At 35.6% G+C, this 26033-nt stretch overlaps 5 protein-coding genes and 1 non-coding gene across 7 annotated transcripts; 3 read left to right on the forward strand and 3 right to left on the reverse strand.

Moving 5' to 3' along the window:
* Positions 1-8737: 8737 nt before the first annotated feature.
* On the forward strand, positions 8738-9667 carry LOC116165099. Its single transcript, XM_031479396.1, has 2 exons — positions 8738-8853; positions 8907-9667. The coding sequence occupies exons 1-2, from the start codon at positions 8848-8850 to the stop codon at positions 9456-9458; spliced, it is 558 nt and encodes a 185-aa protein (XP_031335256.1). The 5' UTR covers positions 8738-8847; the 3' UTR covers positions 9459-9667.
* A 2286-nt stretch (positions 9668-11953) lies between these two features.
* LOC116165095 (fructose-1,6-bisphosphatase 1) lies at positions 11954-13722 on the forward strand. Of its 2 annotated transcripts, none has more exons than XM_031479392.1 (5): positions 11954-11972; positions 12220-12436; positions 12751-12895; positions 12941-13450; positions 13498-13722. In XM_031479392.1, exons 2-5 carry the CDS (start codon positions 12261-12263, stop codon positions 13684-13686), a joined length of 1020 nt encoding a protein of 339 aa, XP_031335252.1. In that variant the 5' UTR covers positions 11954-11972; positions 12220-12260; the 3' UTR covers positions 13687-13722. The 2 variants fall into 2 exon arrangements, with proteins under 2 accessions (XP_031335252.1, XP_031335251.1); XM_031479391.1 differs by having other exon boundaries at positions 11955-12076.
* Positions 13723-13975: 253 nt separating this feature from the next.
* LOC116165098 lies at positions 13976-22151 on the forward strand. Its single transcript, XM_031479395.1, has 5 exons — positions 13976-14031; positions 21173-21302; positions 21360-21792; positions 21915-21981; positions 22032-22151. Exons 2-5 carry the CDS (start codon positions 21236-21238, stop codon positions 22035-22037), a joined length of 573 nt encoding a protein of 190 aa, XP_031335255.1. The 5' UTR covers positions 13976-14031; positions 21173-21235; the 3' UTR covers positions 22038-22151.
* Positions 16665-17960, reverse strand: LOC116165096 (coatomer subunit epsilon). Its single transcript, XM_031479393.1, has 4 exons — positions 17755-17960; positions 17250-17699; positions 16920-17144; positions 16665-16860 (listed from the first exon to the last, which is right to left on the reverse strand). Exons 1-4 carry the CDS (start codon positions 17857-17859, stop codon positions 16726-16728), a joined length of 915 nt encoding a protein of 304 aa, XP_031335253.1. The 5' UTR covers positions 17860-17960; the 3' UTR covers positions 16665-16725.
* Positions 22152-23777: 1626 nt separating the features above from the next.
* Trnal-uaa lies at positions 23778-23861 on the reverse strand. Its single transcript has one exon. It is a non-coding gene; the product is annotated as a tRNA-Leu (tRNA).
* Positions 23862-24106: 245 nt separating this feature from the next.
* On the reverse strand, positions 24107-24941 carry LOC116163710 (CDGSH iron-sulfur domain-containing protein 2 homolog). The gene is made up of 3 exons (XM_031477802.1): positions 24666-24941; positions 24382-24593; positions 24107-24330 (listed from the first exon to the last, which is right to left on the reverse strand). Exons 1-3 carry the CDS (start codon positions 24757-24759, stop codon positions 24241-24243), a joined length of 396 nt encoding a protein of 131 aa, XP_031333662.1. The 5' UTR covers positions 24760-24941; the 3' UTR covers positions 24107-24240.
* Between the last annotated feature and the right edge of the window lie 1092 nt (positions 24942-26033).

Below are 26033 nucleotides of genomic sequence, written 5' to 3' on the forward strand. Positions count from 1 at the left end.
TAGAAACGAGTCCCAAATCGAGTTGTTTACACGTTATCAGTCTTGCAGACATGCCGGGATGTGGATAACGGCCACAGTTGTTGCGCCGGAAAATTCTAATTAGACTAGGTGTTGATTGGTTTAATGAATAAGTTTGAATGCGCTTAAATGGATAAGCATTGTTAATGAATGACGTTTTAATGAGTTGTAGAAAAACCGGCAGACGGCGTCCAAAGTTATGTCAAAATGAGCGCGCTTAAAAGACGGGAAGTCCGATGTCCATCTTATATTTTTCCGATAATTACAGGCCGAGCAATTAATTAAAAACCGAATTAATATGCAGCGTTTTAGTACTGAATACAGCAAGGAGCTGGAAATTCCCTATTCCATTTCCCCAAAATCTGGATTTATTTATAAGGTAACGCTGGATTTTCTGGGCATGTTTTGCCATTTTGCACTTGCCGTAAATAAGTCTATTATCTTTTGCCATTTTTGATTCTTGCCGTAAGTAACTTAATTTATTGAGTCAATTTTTGCGAAACTGTACCATAACTTAATCTTTGGCCATTTTGCGTGCTGTAAATTAGATCTTTTCTGCTTCTGTATTTTTCACCGTCAAGTTTTGATTGATTTTCCACCGCATGCGCCGATTTGTGCTTCATTGCTTTGGCTCCCGATAGAGAGTCTGCCGTAATTTTGTTTTAGTTTTGCCGAAGTAATCACCGCCATCTGCTGGAAATTAGTCTACCTAAAAAAACTTTGACTTAATTGTTTACAACCACGTCTATTGTGAACATAACGTGATCGTAAATTAATTTTATATTTATATATTTTCTTTATATATACTTTTGGCATACAGAATACAATTTAATATATAAATGCTAGGAATAGTTAAGATTTTGAAATCTTCAAAGACCCGTTTGCCATCCTGCCGAGAAAGTTAGTATGTTCGATAAGATTTAATTTTGAGTCTATTTTAAAACACCAAGAAATTTGACTTGATCTGGTCGCTTTAATTTTTGAAGTAAAATGGCATGTGATACACAATCAAAAGCCCGAACAAATCTAAACAAATTGGCGGGGCAAATTCCCCCCTTTCAAAGCTTAATACTTGCGAGACAATTCATTACTCAGACGGTTTATAAATGTGCTTTTTTATTTAGTAGGTCTAACATGTAGCATGGACACGAAAAAATTTCCATGTCCTTGCCCGAAGTTACGACATTTCAAAGAAATTTTAATTGTAGATGTTACCTGACAATAAAGGTTTGAGCGCAGAAATTTAAATAAAAAATATTTTTGCCTACATTAAAATTAGTATTATAGGTACGTGCCAAAGGTCATATGTAAAAAATGCGCTTCAGCCACTCGCTCTATTACGACGGCTTAAAATTATGTTTTCAAGTCGAACGTGATGCTTTATGATCGTGAATGTTTCGTGGAATTAGTTCGTGTGGAGCGAATTTTCTGACAGGGTAAAATTTTTCGGAACCGAGGCGGTTTTCCGGCCACATGAAAGGAAAAGGAAGAATGTAGTAATTCCATTTATGTACCAAACAATGTAGATGGACCACCAATACCTTAAAACCTCAGAAATTAGTTATTCCAATATCACTCACATCAAGAATTTAATTATAGGTACAGTGAAATGCGTACAGAAAATTTCTACTCGACTTGAGGGTGAATGAAATTCTACAAGCAAAGTTTCTCCGCTAGAAAGAGAACAAACCCAAATTACTTAGACAGGGCTGCTTGATGTATCTCCTGGATAATTGATCGATGATCGAATGTACGCACAAAAGTTTTTGTTACGTTTGTTGGGTTTATCAAATAATAATCATCTGCCTTTCTATAAGCAACATATTATGGTCACTTCGTGCCCGACTGATTATTATTATAAAGGGAGGAGAATGTGCAAGTATCCGATGCAGATGCGGCAACGATTATGATATTAATCCCCTCGCAGTAAAATTTCAATAATATATTCTACTAACAGGGTTTAGGTTTTTACCACTTAACGCATTGCGTATACATTATTTAGGGTAAAACTCAATTTCCTCGTGGCGCAAAGTTGGGTAGCGTTAGGGGATGAAGCAGGTGAACGACCTAGAGCGACCCAGACCGACGTCGGGCGGCGGCAGGCATCGATCTTTACCGCTGCACCCGGCTTGCGCAATGCGTCCTGACGTTCAGCATAGGATAGGAAGGAAGGGTCTTGCACCTTTTCCATTTATTTCCTTTATTTCCCTTTTTACGATTTTTTCCTATTTCTCGAAGTACTATTATATTCTATAGAACAAATCACGGTGATCACTTTGTTATTCCAATGTAATAGGATCGAGCTATATACCAAGAATAATGGACTGGACAAAACCGCGTAATTGCAAAAATTAGCATTTAAAACCTGAACTCCCGCGCTCTTTGAATTGAACCATTCTGCGTACTTCTAAAAATATTATACTCATTAGAAATACAGCAGGCATGCAATTTTCAAGCTTCTTTTGTTTTGACATAAAAAAGCAGGTACACCAAGTAGGTCAAGTTAGTTTTTCAAGGACGGCTTAGTAAATCCTCTTAACACAATTTTATAAATATGTTAGGATCGTTTCCAGACCGTTTAATGGCGTATAAAAAGCGTTTCTTTTAATTAAATTCTGAAGTCTGAAAGACAATAGCTGATAGCATGTACTTACACCAGAAAATGCTGAAGTTATATTCTTGTATATCGTTTACAAATTATATAGAACTGGTTCATTAAATTTTTTTTAGTTGTAACTTGTACGGGTTATTTAAAAATTAATTATGTACAAGTTAATACTGCAATAGTGTGGAATAAGTAGTGTCATCTGCCGCTCAGTAGCTGTAACGCGGTATTTAGAAGCTTCAAAATAAACGGAAACGTTCATTCAGCACATGTTTAGCAGTTGATGTCTTACAGATAACTAGTAACTACAGGAACTTTCCAACCTCTGTCACTGTGGGAAGTTACATAATTATTTTGGCAATATTCTTATTAATTGTCTTTAAGCGTTGAGTGAAGGATCTAGGTAGAGTGGTAATGCCTATATGAAAAGCGGTCATCCTTTCCGATCTTTTACTAAGGTAGTCCCTTCTCTATTGCACATCGCGTCTCTGCCCCTCCGAGTCCACGTTTTGCAACACCGACAGCTAACGCCACCGACAATTTCGACGGCGCTTTCCTTCTTTACAATTTACAAGTATTCAGTATTTTCGCCCAGCCGCCCTCTCCAACGAAATCAGTCTTTAGCGTAACTCCAATTGCAACTATCGAAAACCGTTGTAACACACGTAAACAAAATGAGTCATTCTATTTTCATGCAATTGTATACCTGCAAAATATCAGTCCCTTATCATAATTATTGGATCAGATACCTAATTAAGAGCAGTTCTAAAAGCAGCAGGTACGTACGGACGAAATTCAAAAAAGTATACCTACCTAATCACAAAGAAAAGTATCTCATATCATTTATGTTTATGTATTTTGCGATTGTGCGAGTAAAGTAGGTATTATTTAGAAATTTAAAGAAACTTATCCCATCACTATGTTTATTGCTGATGTAGCAATTTGCATAAACGCAAATATGATTTGCAACACTCTTCCTACAATTTTAGCACACTACCGACTTATTTTAAACCGATAACGCTAGGTATAGGTACTCTCTCGCAATTAACGTGACAATTTGAAAAAAAGACGGTACCTACTGAATTTTATAATGATAAGTACCTGTGTACCATTTATTTTATGTGTTTCTCTTTATCATAACCGGGAAGGTCAAAGACAACTTGTTTAATTGGCGAATCTGCTGGTAACTTTATCTAGCTATTCTGCTATCATGATTAAAGGCTTGCTTTTGATGCGGCCGTTTGTTTTATATAGAATATACCTAAATATAAAATGTGCATTATAATACTTTTAAATAATATGTTTCGGTCACCGTAAACATACTGTTTCGATCATCGATCACAAATTAATTTTACAAGGGCCACATGCAGCCTCTGATACGGACCTACCGTAACCGTATATTTCGCCTGTTGCCCTCGCAAATTTAATAAAGCGATAATGTAATTGTAAGGTTAATATTGTGGTAGCGAAAATATGAAAATAAAATAATGCAATCCGGATCTGGATCGCCGACTTGGTTGTTGCCGTCGGGATCTGAGATCACTCTTGGCCGCCTATATCTCAAACCCCACGTTCACTATACTTTTAACATAAGCATTGCCTCTCTACCTAGATCCTTCACTCAACGCTTTAAGGCTTTAAGTTAAAAAAATTATGGAAAAGGAAGTAAAATCTTAAGTTGCCTGGTGGAATCAGCACAGAAAATGCAACTCCTGAAAAAATGCTTTGATATGGTTTGGAAGTACAAAACAGATTTTCGTCGTCAATTAATAACTATGGATGAAAACATCATTATAGGTACACCCGAGACAAAACGGCAATGCAAACAGTGGATAGCATAACACGAAGAAAACGAAAACGATGATCCGATAAGGCTGTGGCGAAGGAAATATTATTCGAACCTACTAGAAAACCGTCTCGGTTTGACAAATAAAGCAGACCACCAAGACAATGTCCCATATCATATCACGCCGTGATGTTTGTTCTAGACTCCGTAAGCTATACATGTGTTTCTAATTATACCATATTAGCAGTAAGTAGTTCTCTACATGTTTTACATAATTCATGTGTACATTATGATTTCTCTTTCCCTTTCGAATGATGAGGCGCTCGATTCTAGTCACCAGCTGAGATTGAAGAGGCGTTCGAAGTTAATCGGCGACGAGATACCCATTCCCCATTGATGCTATAGTCACCGGCGAATACAGAAAAGGTCGCTAACAAACAGGCGGTCTATGGAAGATGCGAAAAATGCTCCCTCCCCTTTCGACTGATAAGGTTTCCCCTCTGGATGGTCGATACGGAAAAGACGATCTTTGCCGGATGCAAAATGTAACTCTCTCTACGACATTCTTCTTTTCTAAGGCACTCCAGGGTAGACTATATGCATTTCCAAAAGTGGTTTTATTAAAGTGTATCTACATGAAACATGGTAGTGTCGCTTATTTTATGTATAAGTCGAACTAAACCTAAAATTGTATTGTATTTTACTACTTTTATTACATTATTAACTGTTAATAATCCAGTATATTTGAGTTAAAGAAAGAAGAATAACCTTTTACAGCTGTTACTTAAAGGATCGCGCTACTCTTGCAAATGTTGTTATTGAAAACGTTTAATTCAGGTGCCCTCTAGCCTTTTATTAATTTCAAGATTGTACCTGGGGGACTTAATAAAGTCACGTAACCATATGATCTTTTCCAAAGAATGATATTGCTAGATGGAACGATATTTCTGAAATTTGAGTAAGCAGCAAGATATTTTGCTATCACTTTTTTTACAAAAGCGTTCGTCGTATTATGAACTTTTGAATCTGATTACAAAGAAAAAATTGTCTCTGTTGCACATGTAGGGGACTTAAATTTTATGAATAAAATTATCATTGATAACTGTATATGGGGGTATCTTTTTTGATTTAGTGCCTGGAAGCGAAATTAATAGAACGAATTCTCATCAATATCCTGTTACCTGGTGTACCTACTCGCACCTTGTGTATTTCATCAATTTTACATCTTCCCAGCTACACCTAGAATAGTACTACCTCTCGTATGAAAAATAAGAACAGTATTTCAAGAATGATGCAAACATTCTTATTCAAGTACCTGCATAAGTACATTTCATTAAGCGATTGGAATAAAAAATTATAGAAATATGTTTTTTCGAAGGTTCTCGGTTTTTTTGGTTCGTAATTTGAAGATTATCTTTTTGTAAAAGCGATGAGCCTTGAAAATCTGTAAAATAGTTAATTTAACGCTAGCAATAATTACTTTTACCATTCACAAAACGTTTTGGACTCCTCTATCAATTAATTTCGATTTTCTGGCAAGAAAATACGTTAACCATTAAAACAGCGCAGTTACTTAGCAACAATGTAACAATCTGCAGAATTTTAACAATCTCAGTCTATTATATGAATGGAAAGATTGTTTTGAATTAGATTTCTGATGGTGAAGTTTGCAGGTTTATGCAGGTTCATTATAAAGGTAGCGTAAAGGTAGGTAACCTTGGTTTTTGCCTTGAGCTAGTGCACTTCTATTTTGCATTAATTTTCAAATTGTCAAGTCAAAAGGTAATGTACTTAGTTTTAATTATAATTATTCGATTTATTGTAAGTTATTGTGCCTTCAGCTGCATGTAACTAACTCTTGAATTTTAGATATCTGTAAGTGAGTTGTGGTGGCGTGGTCCATCACTGGAATTCGCTATTGCCATAGGTACCACTAACTAGTAACTACTACTATTGATTATATTATCAATCAATAAACAATGCTACCTCGGTAACACGTTGAGGTGAACACAGGGCCGCGGTTAGCCTCGACGGGCCCCGGGAATATTTTTTGACCGGGCCCCTATAATTGAAATTTTTGTTGTCCATCACCCTTATCTTAAACTAGACATTTTCAATCTTGACTACTTAGATTTGAAAGGAGAACATTTGAATAATTTTCATAGACACAGTAATTTTAATAATTTATTATGAATTGTTAGAATTCAAATAACCAAATTACAATGTAACTCTGCGGATTTTCTTATTAGCAAAAGTGAATATCACCTGCTCAAAATTAATTTCTCTAGCAAGTTGAGCTTCAAGAGCTACTTAATGTATACCGAGATTGATCTAATGATCTTGACCCATAGTCGATCTCAAACGGTTTTTTACCTAGCGAGCCTTCTGTCACTGTGCCGTAATTAGGAAATTTTGCTCAATGGTATGGTTTTTTTAATCTTCTGCTGTGCATTTTTTTATATTCTACTCTCTCATATAGAGATATGCATATGCAGATTTCTGTTAAAAAATACAATTAAAAATCAGGTTTCAAAATTTGTTTTGGCCGGGCCCTCAGAATATGACCGGGCCCCGGGGCAAATGCCCGGCTGACCCCCCTTATCGGCGGCCCTGGGTGAACAATATTACTAATTTTAATTTGGGATGCGATTCATTATGGCTCGCATGCGCAATAGTCAACTTCCTTATTTGCGAAATTTTTTGTAGGTTTTTCTAATAAAATCAATAAAAATGGACTTATGACCTACTACAATGTCACGTTCTGAAGTTCCTTTTGAGCCATATGCCTTTTTTGCTTTGCCCATTACAGAGCAATGAAATTGAGACAATCTTCTTCGGTATTTAAACTTGTAATGCAGTTGTCGACGTAAAACTTTTCATCAACTTTTCAAACGAGTCTTTACAATATGATCGAGACTTTTTACATCGAGAAAATCAAATTTGCTTTTTATTTTCTAAAATGCTATCGAGTTCGGCAATTTGGCCATCACCTCACCTCACAATTAACATTTAGGTCTTTCCAAAACTGTATACGTGTCTCTGAGGCTATTGGTTTTAGAATTGAAATTATTGTATTTTTACGACTATCCCTCTGTCGTGCGTTTTTTCAGGGGGCTTTTGAACGCCATTTTTTATGGTTTTATTGTTAAGAGAATCAAGCGTTTTAAATTGATCATGGTCAAATCCCGTTTTATATTTGAAGGCAAAGTTGTTTCTTGAAAAACTGGCCAGTACCAGATCTTTGAAATAAAGGCGACCTTTTTTCAATTTAAATTTTGAACTGAGATCACTCCAATCATTGTTCATGCTAATAATCACGTAAGTTTTACCACTATTGGCAGAGGCAACACAAGACACAAAGTCATCACGAAAGATGGTAAAATCCGTGTAGATAAGCTCTAGAGAGCCACAGCAACTTTAGTAAGACCTGTACAAAAATTGTATCCAATAGAAGTTTGCTGATTTTAAAGGAGATGGTCTATCGAAGGACTATAGAACAAGAGGTGGGAGAAAAATGAAGAAACCTGAGAAGAATCTGTCACTCTTTTCTTCTGAGTTATCAGCACAAGCAATTAGAATAGGTGCCTCTGTAAGTTTTTAAAATATAATTTGTCATGTATCAAGTTTTATAAACGACACTTTAGACACGAGTGCCTAGGGAAGTTTATAAAACGCGTTACATACGTGCAGTATGTGAGATTTTAAAGATGTGAGTAAAAAAATAGCTATTTGTATAACAAGGGAGGAAAGTTAAAGATTCCCTCCCGAGTGTGCCCGACGCGAAGCGGAGGGCAGTAATCACACAAGGGAGGGATATGTACTTTCCTCCAGAATTATACATATGATTTTTTCTACTACCTCAACTTTAATTTAGCAAAGATAATTAATTTTTACGGTAAGATGACTGCTTGCCATCTAGTTACACTAAAAAATTTAGTATGTATCCATGGTGAAGTTATGTTGCCATGGTAGCGGTATAAACAGTAGCTTGTGTACTGGTCGTTTCTGTAATTTTTCATAAGGAAATATGGAAATAGAAAGTGATTTAGAGGAAAACATGCCCTCAGACATTTTAGAAGAAGCAAATCAGGCATCGCTTGATCTATAGCCTGCAAAATCTAGGGACAGGTACGAAAAAGAATATACTGCTTTCAAAAATTGGATGATGGGGAGAAAAGTCAAGAAAATTGCTGAAGAGGTAATCTTAGCATATTTTGCGCATCATTCTAAAACGCTTAAACCATCGACGATGCGGAGTAAATATTCAATGTTACGTACCACATTACATATAAACGACAACGTTGACATTAAGTATGCAAAAGTCATTGCTTTGCTTAAACGTCAAGGAAATGGGTATAAACCAAAGAAAGCTAAAATTTTCTGTAGGAATGACATAAACAAATTTCTTTCGGAGGCGCCCGATGACTATTACTTGCAAATGAAGGTAATGATGAGATTTGAATTTGATACATTATGAATGCTATATTTTGTTCGTAGGTTGCTTTAATTATTGGACTTAACGGAGCTTGCCGTTGCGATGAGCTAATTAAATTGACATTGCATGATATTCAGGATAATGGAGACATATTAGTGGTGAAAATACCCGATAGCAAAACAAAAATGCAAAGAAGATTTGTAATCACTAACGAAACCATTAGTGGAACAAGTGTACATGGAATTTATAGAAAATATGTTTCATTACGCTCTGTTAAAACTGAACATACAAGATTTTTTGTTAATTACGTAAAAGGGAAGTGCACCACCCAAGTCATAGGGAAAAATACAATTGCCAAAATACCATATAAAATTGCAAAGTACCTCGAGCTACCTGATGCAGAAGGTTACACTGGGCATAGTTTTCGGCGCACCTCCGCGTCTTTGTTGGTTGATGCTGGAGGAGATTTATTGAGTTTAAAGAGACACGGAGGATGGCGCTCCACCAACATAGCCGAGGGCTATTTAGAAGAATCAATCGTAAAAAAAGTAAAGTTTCTAACCAAATTATATGCGAAATGCCCGCCACAAAAGTTTCTGGAGAACATCAAATGAACTCTACAAACATTGAAAGTACAGGTTTCAATGTTAATCAATCTTCCTCACCTTTTGCTGGTAACATTACTTTCAACAATGTTACTAATTGCACCTTTTCCTTTCCATTTTAAAAAAGTAGTATATATCTGCGGTTAGTAGTATCTTCAATTACCTTCGCGCAACCTTTCGTCATTACTTCAAAGTATTGTAGTAATTGAAAAGTAGCCTGGAGTTTCGGGTATTTAGATTTAGATGCAATATATTCTACATAGAATAGAAAAGTAATGTACTTAGTAAATGAATTGTTCGAAAAATTTTATTATCTGTATTGTCATTTTCCACCTTGGAGACAACCCTGAGATTGACTTTTGGTATGGCTAGTTAAAAATAAAATTAATAGGAATATCTGATTATCCGAATTTATTTACTCAAAGCTCCCACACTCACTGTTTGCCTGCATGGTTTAGAATTGTTGTGTGAAGACATCATTTAGTACCTGGGGAGTTAATTACCTACGTGTAAGTAAACAGACTAGTTAAGACATTCGGATAGGTAATTACAAGTTAAGGTAAGATAAATAATTGTGCGGTATATAACCCACTCATTTGTAATTGGAATGTTAGTACGAGTGCAAATAATAGGGAACTTCATCTGATGCGCTGATGAATAAAGTAAGATGTGCCTCTCAATTTACTCATTTTAGCTTTTTTTTAAAAAGTCTGTCCGGATATCAATTAATGTCATAAGCACCAATAGCAGGTAGGTACTATCTATACATCATCATTCATCAGGTTAGGTAAGGGCATTATTAACGATCCTCGAGATCGTTTATAATTTTGTATTGCTGACTGTCTATCCATTTGTCCGTCTGTCCATTCGTCCGTCCGTCTGTCCATTCGTCCGTCCGACCATCTGTCTATCCGCCTGTCTGTCCGTGTGCACGATAACTTTGTGTAGAGACGTCCGATCGCTTTGAAATATACCTACACATGTTCTTCAGGATATAAGAAAGGTCGCTATTATTTTTCAGGTACGTAGACTAACGGGTCAAAAAGTTTCAACCCAAAAACTACCCAAAACTCCAAAAAAGGGTTTCTTTTATACCTACTCGTAATTCTCGTTACAAAGAACATATGAATGTCCCGTTTTCTGTGTTAGTAAATATTCTTTAAACCTAAGGTAACTATGCAGATTACAAAAATTGCACATGCGAAACCCAACTATTGTATTTGCGCAATCGCAATTTTTTATCTGTTAAAATATTTAAATGAAATTTTCTACGTTGGCACCTCTCAAATAAAAGTAAAACTGATGATGCGCAATCCGATTTTTTGGCATCTCCGTTAGTTATGAACCGAATTACATGAAAATGTATGCACCTCGAATAAAATTAAAACTAATGCTTATTCAAAAATGATGTCTGAGGATTCTGAGAGATTAGCTGCAGCAATTATTGCTAATTTCGTGTTGTCTTCAAGGTTTAATAAGAAACGTAAACATTCATTTGTTTTATTTTGATGTAGATTAATGATGAAATAAGAAAAGTTTTGTATATCTGCAGTCGATATTTACCGAGATATATGCTATATTCCATACATAATGGGCACCCTGCTACCTGTAGTATAGGATTGTAGAATTTCTGTACAGTAGATTTAAGTTAAGTTTCATAGTTGCACACTCATAATTCTTTTTCAAATAATTCAATTACCTACAATATGGCCATATGGAATTTATCGAATTAACATATGAATTATAACAGGAGCATTGAATAATTATTCAATGACAGGTCATTGATTAAGTACCTATATACTCAATGCTACGATAGAAGAAACGCGTAAGTCATACGTAAGTGGTCTACTTAAAGTATAGGATGAATGTCATCTTTTACTTATCCCGAATACCCTTTTTCACTCAACTTTTCCGTTAAAGATGATCCTAAAGTCTTTTCGGAAAAATAACCGAGCTAGATAATTTATTATCTAGTACATGATTTCGATGGTTCTGATGACAATTTGCGTAAAAAGATTGCTACAAAAATTAATTACCGAATTAATAGAGCTGATAAAGTTCTTCTTCAATCTACTGAGGAGAAAATCAATAGGTAAATCTCTTTTATCAGCTTATATATTGTTCTCTAATTCAAATACGAACGTACTAAATTTCTCCCCCACCACAATAGGTACGAGATTTTTTTTACATTTTCATTAATCTTTACTTGGAGGCTCCATCCTCCTTGATTAAGAGGATCTAATGCTTTGCTGGATCTGGCGCCCTAAGTAATTATATGATTTTGATTTTGTAGGTAGGTAGCAATTTACACGGCAGAATTTCGATCCTTTAACGAGCCTCCAACTACATCTGTAACTAAATCGAAGTTTACTGGTGATGTTGTACTCGCATTTTTTTGCTGCACCGCGTGTAATTCATTTTCAAAATAGGTGATCATTGAAACGGCGCTTTGTGACGCCACCGGTTAGGTACCAAAATACCGAATACTGATCTGATGCCAGATAAAGTATAAACGCTGAATAGGTAACGTTATGGCGTTTTAATTGTTATAAATTTACGCTGGGTCTTTGAATATAAAATTTATATTCAAAGGCTGGGTGTACTACTCGTTTTAATTGTGCTATTGAGTAAGTGATAATTAAGATAAAAACTGTAGGCAACAGTGTATCAAAAGTCCAAAAATTTTCAAGGGATATTTCGTAGCGACCGTGTGATAAGCCTTATCTCCCAAACTCCGTAAATACAAATCTATTTTTATTCCACCTTTCAGTTACAATACGGTCGGATCTAAATACAGATCTACGCGCGATCATGGCATCCACCGGCAAACATTTCGACTCTAACTGCATGACATTGACAAGATTTGTATTGGCAGAACAGAAAAAACATCCCGAAGCAACAGGAGATTTAACACAGCTTTTAACTGCGTTACAAACGGCAGTTAAAGTGGTCAGTTGTGCAGTTAGAAAAGCAGGAATAACGCAATTGTATGTATATTATTTATACTTAAGTAATGATGTGACAATATTATACTGAGTTCTACAAAGTCTCCTTGACCTGTATCATTATAGTCGTTTTGTGTCTGACCCACCACCACCAAGACCAAAATGTAACCTTATTGTTTGTAAATTTGTCAACATATAATTACCTACCTATGTATAGCATTCAGAAACTTAGTATTAGCGCTGCACAAATTACCAAAAAATATTTACAATTTCGTTATGGTTATTTCCCAATTACGAAACTTTATAAGCCTTGACCTTTAACAACACATATTTACAAAAAAATGTGTAATTCTCAGATTTGGAACAGTGGGCGAGCAAAATGTACAAGGAGAGGAAGTTAAAAAACTGGACGTGTTGGCCAATGACCTGTTTATTAATATGCTAAAGTCTTCATTTACAACATGTGCTCTTATCTCTGAGGAAAATGAGAATATCATTGAGGTAAGGCATAACACAGGGAGATTTTTTTGCTAAGTAAATTCCTAGGTTGAGACAGAAAAACAGGGCAAATACATAGTCACTTTTGATCCACTAGATGGATCTTCAAATATTGATTGCTTGGTGTCCATAGGATCTATATTTGCCATTTTTAAAAAAGAAGGAACGCATCAGCCCACACTAAAGGATGTTCTACAGCCGGGAAATAAGGTTGTGGCCGCTGGATACGCTTTGTATGGTAGTGCCACGATGATGGTGTTATCATTGGGAGGTGGTAGCGTTAACGGTTTCATGTTGGACCCGTCAATTGGAGAATTTATACTTAGTGATAAAGACATGCGTATTCCTAGTAGAGGTCAAATATACTCAATCAATGAAGGATACGCGTACGACTGGGACCCGTCTGTAAGGGAATATATCGAATCAAAGAAAAATCCCAGCAAAGGTAAACCATACGGCGCGAGATACGTCGGGTCTATGGTTGCGGATGTTCACCGAACTATTAAATATGGCGGTATTTTCATATATCCTGCTACAACTTCTTCTCCAAAGGGAAAGGTAAGATTTAATCAAATTGCTGCGAAATCACATACATTTCGTTGCAGTTACGCCTGCTTTATGAATGTATCCCTATGGCATATTTAATATCAAATGCCGGTGGATTAGCGTCAAATGGCAAAATTCCAATTTTAGACGTACAACCGGAAAATATTCATCAACGCAGCCCGATATTCCTAGGATCAAAACTTGACGTAGAAGATGTTCTTGATGTTATCAAGAAACATTCCAAATAATACATAAATGTTAATAAAGATACATGATAACTTTTATCATTGCACCATCATTGTCTATCGCCAAAGGTTATACAAAAGTCCGCAATATTTTACTTTCAAGATTTTAACAAAGTAAATTTAGTAATTCGAAAATTGAAGCAAAGAAATTATGTCCTGGTTTTGCGTCCGCATCATCAACCAATTCATAACCATAACTTTCTATCAATTTTATAGACACTTGGCGTATCTGTGAAGTTACAGTACTTAAGGTCAATAGGGTAAACCGATAAACTCAGTACGTATCTAGTGGGTGATGTAGAAAGACACTAAAACATTTATTATGTCATTGCAAATTATGAATGATAGGTAATTTTTTATTATAACGGGCGATCAATAATGAGTTGCTATCGAGTTGCCTTTGGAAGTTCAAATTCAGAACGATTTCCCATGTAAACAAAAATTTCAAAGGTAACTCGACTGCAAATCATTTTTGATCGCATAGTACCTACCTGTTAGAATGAACTTGGACTGTGCCTACTCATGTAGGTAATAATATTCAATACTTGCTCTACTGCCCTAATCACTGTATAAACTATCATATGCACTAGTCACATATATCTATTAAAAATTCCCTTAAACCTTTGAATATAAAATAGATATATTTACATGTAGGTACTCAATTACAATTTTAATAGTGCACAGTCACGTCAGTCACTTAAATGTACGCTTAGAAAATGACTCGGAAGTAAATTAGCGGATATCAGGGGCGGTTTTTTGGGGTGGGGGGGGGCGACAGGGGCGATCGCCCCCCCCCTCCCTAAACATACTGCTCAATTGTTTTTTTTATTTCATTAGGTTTACCTAACCACAAACCACCTGACGGAAAAGTAAAATTGAATAAAATAGGTACATAAAATAATGCCGGCGGGGGCGGAATCGTGTATTGTCCAGACTGCGACTCACGACTGTACTTTTAGCACTATCATTATCGCCTCTCGTATTTTTTTTGTCTTTCGTCAGTATTCAGAAATTAATGCGGCAATAGATAGTTTACCAAAAAAACAGCTGAAATTGGGTCAAAGCTACTCAAAAAAAATTCCCGCGCACCTCTGCATCTGCAATTCTGTAGGTTTTTTATTTTCGCCCCCCCCCTCCCATCGAGTGGATGTATAAAACCGCCCCTCGCGGATATACAAGGCACAAGAGGTTGCGGCCAACCTGCATTTGTTTGGCCTCTTAGGACAGGTGTCTATATGCGGTGCGGTGGGGGTGTTCTTTTCCACCTCAACACGGGTACAGAAATGTATATACGTTCGCAAGAATAACATCATACGAAGAATATCATAGGATTTTTAGTAGGGCAATTTTTTGGCCCAGGTCGCATTCGGTAACTCGACTTTTAATCCGGCTCATATTCAATAGCACACTACCTACTCTGAAAAAGCTGCAAGCTGCTAGAGATAGGTATCAAAAGAAAATTTTAAATTTCTCCATTACGGCTTGAGCACAACATTTGCGTTATTCGGCAAAAAATGTCACAAAATGAGTACAAAATTATGGCATTCTAAGATTTTGAATATGACGAAGAGTACCTCTAGCGTGAAGTTGGATTCCCCGTTACGACTTGAGCATAAAATTTGCATTATAAGGCAAAAATTGCACAAAATGACCACAAGATTATAACGTGTACTCGTCAATTAATATATTTTGAACTCAGTTAACGAACAGTAAAGAAAAAGTTATTACCTACCTAAGTACAGTGGAAATTGAAGTTTATTAACAGGGCACCATACACTGTATCTATACAATTGAGTGTTCTTGACTCGCACATTTTTAATATACAAAATCATTTTATTCACTCTCTCCACCCGAGCGCTTTCTTCACAAGTTAAACAAATATCCAATCCTTAGCAATTCACATAAAGCAATTAACCCCGCGTGCTAGCAATGTAACATCTTTGCTTTAGTCGCAATCCCGAATTCTGTAGTCATAACCCAAGTAAACAAATATAAATTGTGCACAATTCTTGTGCAGATAAAGTGCATTCTTTAAACCCAAATAGCTTAGTGTAGCTAGTTGGGTTATAAGGTAGAGCATGCTATATTTATCGATGTTTAGTTTCTTGGTAGATGATTAATTTAAAAGCCGCCAGGCATACATTAAAAATCTACGCTATATATTGCAATAAGAATTAAGCCCTTAGAGAAATTCCTCTACCAACATATTTTTGGGCAAAAAATATCAAAATCGTTATTTATGTACCGATTTTCTTGAGAAGAAGCGGCTTTGGGTTTTCGTTATATGAAACCTTTTATGGGTTGGAACCCATCTGGACATGTGCAACTATAAAAAATTAATCACTTTATTATTATTAACCACACCAAAAACTACTTCCAGAATAGACAGGGGCAAGATACCTAAATCTACGTATGAAAAATGCGCTAGTGCCAACCGCACGTGCTGTGACTTTTTAACTTATTTTACATAAGAGTACCTACTTAGTAATATCATAGACCAAATGTAGTATAAGTCTAGGCAAATACTAATATGCGAAATTTGCTTATTTTACCGTTTATGGTTTTGATATGCTGGGGAAGAGATGTTATAATGTGAAATATGCAATTTAAACATTCACAAAATATGCAAACGAACGTTTTTGAGGAAAAAAAAGTATGTAAAATTCCACGGCATCTATTTTATTGGCATCCATAAGATACATAAAGTAAAAAGTTAGAACTATCTTGAACCCATATTGTAACACACAGGCAGAGTAAGGTGTGGATTATCCTGCTGCCAAATTTAGTTCTATTCAAGGGGAAGGGCACAAAATGTCACAAATTTTCAATGCTGAAATTTGAAGAGATGTGGTCGACTCTGCAACACAGGTAAGAAACATTTGCTCGATTCTGTTTTCATATAACATTTCAAAAATTAATCTCTAAAAAGATGCTGCTGGCGAAATGAAAAATAAAAGGATGGGGACAGTAATAACAAATTATAGATCTGTGATACATATATTAATTAATTACAATTTTTTTCAATCACGCCACTGCAGAACTTTAAGCCCTGGCAGATGTGCTTGGGCCATATTGCTGGCATATATGTGCAAATTCTTCTTGCTTTTGTTTTAAGTCCTTTAGGAATGGGTGGTCTGCATTTTTATCTTTTAATTGGGATAGATATCGATTAACTACCTGTAAGAGTGAAAAATATTTTTAAAAGTAGTCATTTCGCCCACCCCAAACAGGATTACCTCAGGTCCTTTCCCGGTATGTTGCGAGAGAACAATGAAATTGATAAGTGTATCTGGGAAATTGGAATCCTTATCCAAGGCTTCTTGAAGAGCAGCTTCCGCTTCCTCATATTTACCTTGACCAATAAAAGTAACTGCTTGATTATTTAATAAAATTGGAGATGGACCATATTTGTCCACTAACTCTTGATAGATATAATATGCATCTTGCAGTTTGTCGCCACCCTGCAAAGTGTACAGCAGTAGTTAAAACACAGAAATGAACAACTGATTGTGAAAGCTAACAAAAGAGGCTAATCAGTTGTTAATCATCAAAGAGAGTGTTATTACCATTGCAACATTCACCCAAGCTTGGGCAAGTTGAGTTAATGTAGCATCGTCGTCCTTGTCCTGCATTTCTTTCAATTTCTTTTTCGCCAAATCAATACGATGCATCTTAATTAATATATCTAAAGTAATTGCTAATGCTTCCAATGTTTCCGATGTGTGAAGAACCTTATAGGCAGCTTCATAATTCAATTCGTGCATATAAATTGTAGCCGCAACCAGCACAAGAATATCGTTGTCTTGTACCGAACTTTCAAGTTTTTGCTCCATTTGTTGCACCACGTCTTCACGTTTTTGCTTATTGGACAAATACTCTGCAAGTAACTTCAGTGGTTGCACTCTTGCTGGCGAAGCTCCGTGTATTTCATCAAGAACCACTAGAAATTTATTTTGGGCCATGTAAGCTCTGTAGGTGAATATATCTCTATCAATAGCAACTTCTGGTGTTGAAGTCTGGAAGTTTTCAATTTTAAAAAAGGGTAAATTACTGAACATCAGAGTAATTTACCTTCTTCAATTTCTGTGCTTCATTAATACATTGTTGATAATTTCCTATGTAGAAGTGATTCTTAACATCAAAAAGTTCGTCAATATCTTGTTGTTGTCGTGACATTTTTAATAATTTTATGAAATTTATTCAATTTAATTTAAAATAAAAATAAACACGTATGCACCACATTCAATCATAGACCTCTGCGCGGCGCATGCTCAAGCTCAACTCACAAATTGAACGCACAAATCAACTCTGGCCGCATTCCACAATCCATTATTACATACAGGATGGGTTATTTTTTAGAAATTGCAAGAGATGAAGTTTTAAGCCCGCTTGACATGGAGCAATAAAAATTGCAATTGCATGCAAGTTGCAAGAAAAATTGCGAAAGGCATGCGCAGTTCAAAGCCAGCTGATCAATTGCTGCAAGAGACTTGCATGCAATTTTTATAGGACCGGTGCTATTTTTCTTGCATGAATCGTGCAATTCTAGGGATAAATCTAGTTGTTTTTGTATCACCAACGCACTCATTTATTTGTTTTTATTAATCTTATTTATTCTTGTAATTTTCATGTTTCTTCAAGCAATCAAAATTTAATTTTTATTGGAGGTTAGCAACTTTGTTGACAAGTCCATATTTTTCTTCTGTTGGCAGACATGTGGCAATTGAAATAAAATTGCACCATGTCAAATACCATGCAATGCTTATTGCATGCAAGGATTTGACCTTGCAATTTCTTTCTGCAAGTTCTTGCACGTTGTATTGCTCCATGTCAAGCGGCCTTTAGAAAACAATTTCGTTTCATTAACTTCCTGTATACAAACTATGTCGTGTTCGGAGATATCACGCGAAACCGTAACATCCCAGGGGGGTTGTGCGAAATGACTATATCTAGAGGTTCTGGATCAATCATCCTCTTGATCTAGATATTTTCAATCTGTTTCAGGCGAGTCAGGTTTTTCACTGATGAATGTTTCTACTCAGAATCTTTCAATATCGTGTAGCAGAGCCCAGTTGACTCCACTTTATCAAGAGTATCCAGTTTACTCCTTCCACGATCTACGCTGAAGGATCATACAGGTCTCGCATTTTCAGTGACTTGCGTTTCTTGCTTGCATTTCATATCCTGTGAAAAATCTAGGGAAACTTTCTAACACGGTGTTTAATTTTTTGCACCCGCGGCGGTTGATCAGCCAATTGAAGCTTGTGAAGGGAAATATGCCAACTTAAATAGTAACGACTCAAGTAGATCAGAGACTTTCTCCCCTACATTTTGTTACGCGTATTTTAAGGCTGTGTAGCCATGGTCCACATACACTCAAAAATCCTGTGTAGGATATTCATCCCGACGGCATACTGGAATTGAATTGTAGAGATACCTACCATCTGAAAAAGAAGAAAAATAAAACTTTATGACACAATGTAGTTCTTTAGCACACTTTTGGCCACAAACACGGTTCATTACATTTTCGAACAAGGTTCCTTTTATGGCGTCATGATTTAAAATAGGGTCGCCAACATAAAGTTTTTCGATAATTTTGGAGTGGCATTTGCTTTGTAAATGTTAGGTTATGAAATTTCCCAATTTTTTATTTGTATAATTATGATGGATTCCATCAAAGAGCTTGGGATTTGGGCGAACGAAATTATGTTTGAAACTAATAAGAATAACAGTGATATTTTATATGCGCTAAATACATAGGATTTGTCATCCAGATCAGCTTTTTTGCTTTTTTTATACATATTTTCAGTCATTTTAACAAAAAGTAGAATAAATATTCTGTATATGAACGTTGCTCTCAACCATCATCTATCGGTTCACGTAACCGCACCTTCATGATTTACAACAGTGACGCTAACTACGCTACAAGAACACGAAAATAAAAAAAAAATAGCTACCGGAGTAGCTATTCCCCCCAAAAGCAGTTCCCGCTTAAATTTGAAATAGAGAAGTGGCACGTGATTATACATCTAAGTGCCGCTGGGTAGCGAAACATGCCTAAAGCCACGTATTCATATAGCGAACGAGTTTGGCCGCATAGTTCCGTTCGGCTAATGTATACGTACAACCCACTTTACACGTACAACCATTGAATTTAGTTATAAATTCAATGGTACAACCATACACCAGCGAACGAATGCGTTTGCATCAAGGACGTCCTTGGTTTGCATTGATGAATTTGTTAGGTATATACCTATGTTCTAATGTGTACAGTATTGACAATGGCTATACCGCTATACCCTAATAGTAATTTTTTATGCATACTATAGCTCTTAATTTGTTTAACTTTGAAACCAAGGAATTGGATAACTAAAAACTTTTATTAAAATGTCTTCGACCTCTTTCGAATCTGTACTGTAATACGAGTATTTTCTCTTCCAGAACCTCCACTATTTCAGCTTGTTCAAGATGGGCTTGTAACTGAATAAATTCTTTCAGTAAGATATATCTTTACAGCCGTTTTCAAGGAATCACGAGTCATGGTATCCGTGGTTCGCAAGATCGTTCCGGAAAAAAGACGTTGGACTACCTTGCAGTAAATAAGTAAACTTGAGAATCCATAAAAAATGAAGAATAAGAAAACTTATAGGTACATGTAGGGGATCACTTTGTAAGGACCCAAGAAAATACAAATTACTTAAATCTTTCAATACTGAGTTCCATCTCAAAATTAAAAAAACGCCAACGCGAAATTTGAAAACTATGTTAGTTGATTCCAAAGTTTGACGTAAGTACTAATGCAGGGCTTTTTCGTACATCGCGTTTTTTTTCGAAAATAAGAACAAAGTTTTTCTTCTTCTTGCACAAACGGAGGCATACTGTATAGATACAATGCATATGCTACAATATATTGCAAATATATTCCACAAGGTAGTTCAAAAACCTCTGAGTTGTTTTGGAAAGACAAGCGCAAAAACAATAGGATACAAAAATGTGGCATTGTTTAAGTAGGTATTTCAAATGGATTTTTATACAATTATTCCGTGCTCCGCTAATATACTTCAAGAAGCACTTTGATTTGCTACGTGCACTATAATAGATAATTTTAAAAACCGCAGTCCTTCAGTTCTAACAAGAACGTATTATTTTTCCCTTTTTTTTTTAAATTTTGCTACCATAATAATTGTCCCCGTACTGTATTTAAGATTAACCTTGACAAAAACTGGTTTGTTTTACAGTTTATACCGATTAAATTTTCATTAAACAGTAACAATCCCGACGCGCTAGATAAAAAACGACTTCTTAAAAAATGATGCGATGAGTCAAATCGTACGTGAGACATCTCTTTGATTATTATTTATTATTATCTATTAACTTTGCGAGCGTGAACTATGTCGACCATATCAGTATTTATCAGCTCATCGGAAGCTAACAACGTAAACACCGTAACTACCTAGATAGGGATAATACTCGTTATCTTTTTAATTAGTTACCTACTGATAAGACTCTGAGCAGCTATCTTTTGTGATATGAACTACGATATTCTGGGAAAATGTACTATATATGTGTGTTGCTGAATACTTTTTTTGGGATTTTAATAGCCGATTCTGCAAGTAATGGTAAGCCTTATTTTTTCTTAAACTCAGTTTTGTAGGTACATGACTTTTTTATTAAAGGAAATATCGACATTTCGAATCAAAAGGTAACAAAGGAAAGTGTTCTCTTACCATTTCCGACCGATAGTTCAAAATATGTGATTTTGAACGTGACTGCGAAACCGGGAAAAATCGCGGCCGTAGAAGTAGATGACCTCCTTCATGGAGGTTTATATGCTAATATTTCCCATCATACAGAAATGCAGAAACCAGCCTTGGTAATCAATGTGATTGAAGAAAAAAATAGTGAAAAATTAAGTGATATTAAATGGGACACTGAATTAATAGAGGATGGTACCAATACAGAAGACAAACGTGTCAGATACGTCGTACATACTTCCAGTAAAACCCATAATCTAGTCAGTCACCAATTACCTTTAGCATTAACAATATCGGCAGTTGTCATAGTAATTATTACCGGAAGTGTTGCTTATTTCACTTGGAGGAAATTTGAGTGAGTAATATTATTATATATTCACTCTGTGAGAGTGATTCAAAGAATCATACTTTTGAATGTAATTGTTCTAAGAAATTTATTCAAATTGTATAGAAAATTTCTTAGTAATTTTTTTTTAGATATCGATGTCGACGAAGAGAATTACTTATCAATCGAATGGATCCAGATGATATGAGACATTTTTCGGTAATTATAGTATTTCATTTTCTTGCCTTCTGTAATGTTTTTTCTTGTAGATATAATTTGAAAATTTGTGGTAAAAATCGCTGACGCACGCAGATATTTCGAAGATTGGAGACGGGCACCTTATGATTGATGTACAAGAATATAAATTATCTAATAAAGCGTTAATTTATTCCCGGAATTTTATAATTGTCTGCACGTTCGAAACTAACACACACCTCAAATATTCTTTATGAATGAGAATTACCCGTGACATAGATCACGGTCGCAGTGTAAGGTGATTTGCCTATATGCTCGTATTGTGGTAAGGAAAGTGCCCAAATTCGCTACGTACTGCCCCTTACGTAGTGTTATATTATGGTATTGTCATGCACTGTAATCGGAATACCATAACCATCAAAAGATTCTCGCTCAACACAGTGAATATACAGAGCAGTCGTTTATTGAAAGACTTCATCTCAATTTAGTAACCTGAACCGCAATAATGACCCTCACAAAAGCAAAAAGATTTCTAAAAGTCAAAAGTGGCACGTGATAAAACATCTAAAGCAGGGCCCCGTTACGTTAGTTGTAAACAACGCTATGACCTAAAGTACACTAGGGAAGGAACGTAAAATAAAACACTGAAATTGTGAAAAGTTTGTCTAATAATGATCGTTATTATTAAGATTGTGAAAGCCCGGAAATTTAGTTGATTGTACATAAATGTAAGCAAAGCCAAAACGTGCCGTAGGTACTCTCGAAAAAATAACTGCCAAGGATAAAAAGAGTGCGACAGAGAAAAACCTCGCAGTTTGATTAATACAGTCCAAAAGTTAGTTAACAAAATAATTTGTAGAATTATCAAGTTTAAGCAGTGGTTAACAAAGAATACAAAGATAGTAAATGCATATGCACAAAGTTGGTTACGCCCAAGGTTAAAAACAAGTTCTGGGAGCACTGTGTTAAGTAAGCGGGTACCTAAATACTGAGAAAGGTTGAAGGGTACAGGATGTGACTCATCTTGGAGCAATGAAGTCCTTTTGTTAGGAGTAAGATGGAAAGTTACATGGCCTTGTAGGCAAATTCAACTAACGGCAAGATATGTGGAAATTAGCGAATCGCAACTCATTTATCGCACATAGATTCTAAACCGAAAAGTTTATGATTAGCGTAATTTTGCCCCCAAGATAGATAACTCGCCCATCGTTCGAGGTTTCGAGCCTACAGTTGAAAGTCGAACACAATCACCGAATTATAGGTGTCGTAACTCATTTGATTAGTTTTTTCCACCCCCGTGAAAATTGGATTTGGCCCATTTTCAATAGGCTTACTTGAGGCATACTGCATAGGTATAGGTCAACTGTGCAAAGTTTGAATCAAATCCGTCCAAGCGTTCGACAGTTATCGTGTTCACGGAGGGAGGGACAGACGGACACCATCGACTCCCCTATAAAGCTTGCATCCCTTTTTTTTTTTACCGCAACAGACAGCATTTACTGAAATTTTTTATATTTTAAGTATACGCTAATTTTTTTTTTTTCTAACAATTTTATTTGTAATATTTTAATATTGTAACCTTTTCTTAAATATAAAATGAGGTACACATTAAAATAAAAGCAAAAGTTTTTGCTCTGCCGTTTAATAAAAAAATTTCAATATGAACTTTAAAAATTTATATTAAGAAAAGAAAGACAATTTCGGTTAAAATGTAATACAAAACACGTCGAGTAAAGTGATATTACTTGACTCACAAATTAAAGTACTCGGCCCAAAAGGGCTCTTGTTCTAATTACAGTACGTTATTTAATTAAAAAAGTTGTCAGGTGTGGGGTTCGAACCCACGCTCCCTCTCGGGAACCAGAGCTTAAATCTGGCGCCTTAGACCGCTCGGCCAACCTGACATGTTTAATTGTGCTTCTACTAAAACAATGTACTTGGCAAACTTTAATAATAATTTAAAACTTTATCAAAATTTAAGCATTTCTACAATATTAATATGGAATCTTGTAACTTATAAGCGTAAGTGGAGAGCATGACCTATTTTACGTTTATCATTTTATCATTATAGTATTTGCGCTCATCTTTATTCAAGAATATCCACTTGCATAGCCTACTTATTTGTATTCATCTTGCATAATCCATTACAAAAGTGTAAAAATAATCTATTAGCTATTTAATAATCCATACAAATTTTATTTCATTGCTAACAAATCACCACTACTAACACATTAAAATTTTATTAACATTCGTTTATTGCATTACTTAGGAAAATGCATAATGTTAAGCTTTCTTCACATTTACTACTACAGGACCAACGTTATCTCCAGTTTCCTTATTATGTTTACCATGAGCACCATCACAATACGGCCACTAAAAATGTAATTGTGTAAAAAGTGTACAGGATGCTATTGCTATACGTACATTCTTGCTTCTCCAACATCGACAAAAGCATACTTTTTCCGTAATATCTTCTACATCGAAAGAATCTACTACTTTGGGGTTATCTTTACGAACACATGGATTGACACGACCGTCGGGTTTGGGTCGACCGTGTGGGCAAAATGCTAAATATCCTACGTAGGTGAGGCCTGCTACAGCGGCTGTTGGCGGTATCAAAGATAGCCAATCTTTAACTAATGAAAGGAACAAAATTTAATTAGGCCATATTCATAACCTACTTGATAAAAACTTATTATTTAACATACTTCCTAATTTAAACCATCCCGTGAAAGTATCAGGTATCGGTAATCCGGCAAGATAATTTGGCAATGTAACTTTGACTAAATGACCTACCACCATTGCTTAAAAATTTTAATTTACTCGGCAATCTGAACGTGAAGGATTAGTAAGCAAAACTGGTTTGTGGACTTGTGGTTTCCAAACACTTTTATCTATGGTTTTTCCCATCATTGCAAATTTAGGAAGTGGTTCTATGCCCTACCACTGTAATCGAATAGTATCACTTTCAAATTTGTACAAGTGGTTAAGTTTACGAGAAAAAAACAAAAGGTTACATGATCTCATTAAAAAAAATAACAAATAAAAATATTCCATATTGTAGTGAACATTCATACATATTCTTTGGTGGCCCATGAACTTTAGTGTATGGTGTGTTGCCTACTTAAAACTCACTGACACATTTTCGAATGAACGAAGCACTGCTGAAACTATATAATAGAAACTGTTTTTTTCAAATGAATAAACAAGAACAAAGTTGTCTTTTTTATAACCTTGTGTTCAGAGGTAATCGTGTGCACAAACCAAACGTGCTTTTACTTTCAAAAGGAGGTAAATATGTATTATCCGTGAAAGGCCTGGACAATGGACATACAAAATAACATAAAAATATAGGTGATAGGTACATATTTTAAGCAGCTTTATTGCATGGTTAGTCCACACTGTCCATAAGTATCTCTCTTTCTCAGTTAAAATAGTTTAACGCTTGATTGCATTGGATTACTGTACTTTTTCGTCCGTACTTTCATAAACACCGTACAATGAACTTAGGGTCTATGAGGTCGCGCCGCTGGGGTGTAAAATAAAGAAAAATGAGAGTTTGATTCCTCTTTGTCTATTGAATGTATATTTTATTTATTTATTTTAGGTAAGTTCGTCCATGTACTAAGAATAGACGTACATACATCACACACACACTAGTTCAATTATTTTTAATATTAGAAACGTGTTTTGGTTTAGTAAATTTATTTGTCGCAGTCTGTTGAACCAAAATCATGCACATGCATCATTTATTAGTGGGCATAAAATATGTATGGAATGCACTATTTTCCAGCAGAGGTGAATATTCCCCGGCGGCAAAAATTCTGGAAGAAAATTTACTTGAAAGATCCTGAAATTAGGAGCCTATGTGAGTTGCCCTGAATATGAATTTTTAAAGTCGCTCGACGCTCGAGAAGCACGTCATGTTTTGGATGGGAGTAAAATCATCTCGTACTCTATATTCTGTGGCCGTCACGCTTGCCCGGCTCACTGGTTTAAAGCGCATTTGAAAAGAAATATGCCATTAATAAAATCGTTATGTGTTTTTTAATTGACTAACATCACTTACTTCTAAG

The sequence above is a fragment of the Photinus pyralis genome, unplaced genomic scaffold (assembly GCF_008802855.1).
Source record: "Photinus pyralis isolate 1611_PpyrPB1 unplaced genomic scaffold, Ppyr1.3 Ppyr1.4_LG2, whole genome shotgun sequence".
NCBI classification, from domain to species: Eukaryota; Metazoa; Arthropoda; class Insecta; order Coleoptera; family Lampyridae; genus Photinus; species Photinus pyralis.

What these genes read in the sequence shown, in the direction of transcription:
- LOC116165095 (XM_031479392.1), top strand. Translation starts at nt 12,261, where the DNA reads ATGGCATCCACCGGCAAACATTTCGACTCTAACTGCATGACATTGACA. An exon ending in AAAGCAGGAATAACGCAATT is followed by an intron (nt 12,437 to 12,750) that starts GTATGTATATTA and finishes TGTAATTCTCAG; the next exon opens with ATTTGGAACAGTGGGCGAGC. An exon ending in AAAATGAGAATATCATTGAG is followed by an intron (nt 12,896 to 12,940) that starts GTAAGGCATAAC and finishes GTAAATTCCTAG; the next exon opens with GTTGAGACAGAAAAACAGGG.
- LOC116165096 (XM_031479393.1), bottom strand. Translation starts at nt 17,859, where the DNA reads ATGTCACGACAACAACAAGATATTGACGAACTTTTTGATGTTAAGAAT. An exon ending in AAGCACAGAAATTGAAGAAG is followed by an intron (nt 17,700 to 17,754) that starts GTAAATTACTCT and finishes GAAAACTTCCAG; the next exon opens with ACTTCAACACCAGAAGTTGC. An exon ending in ATACCGGGAAAGGACCTGAG is followed by an intron (nt 16,861 to 16,919) that starts GTAATCCTGTTT and finishes TCACTCTTACAG; the next exon opens with GTAGTTAATCGATATCTATC.
- LOC116165098 (XM_031479395.1), top strand. Translation starts at nt 21,236, where the DNA reads ATGTACTATATATGTGTGTTGCTGAATACTTTTTTTGGGATTTTAATA. An exon ending in AGCCGATTCTGCAAGTAATG is followed by an intron (nt 21,303 to 21,359) that starts GTAAGCCTTATT and finishes TTTTTATTAAAG; the next exon opens with GAAATATCGACATTTCGAAT. An exon ending in TTCACTTGGAGGAAATTTGA is followed by an intron (nt 21,793 to 21,914) that starts GTGAGTAATATT and finishes ATTTTTTTTTAG; the next exon opens with ATATCGATGTCGACGAAGAG.
- LOC116163710 (XM_031477802.1), bottom strand. Translation starts at nt 24,759, where the DNA reads ATGGTGGTAGGTCATTTAGTCAAAGTTACATTGCCAAATTATCTTGCC. An exon ending in GGGATGGTTTAAATTAGGAA is followed by an intron (nt 24,594 to 24,665) that starts GTATGTTAAATA and finishes TCCTTTCATTAG; the next exon opens with TTAAAGATTGGCTATCTTTG. An exon ending in GATGTTGGAGAAGCAAGAAT is followed by an intron (nt 24,331 to 24,381) that starts GTACGTATAGCA and finishes TTACATTTTTAG; the next exon opens with TGGCCGTATTGTGATGGTGC.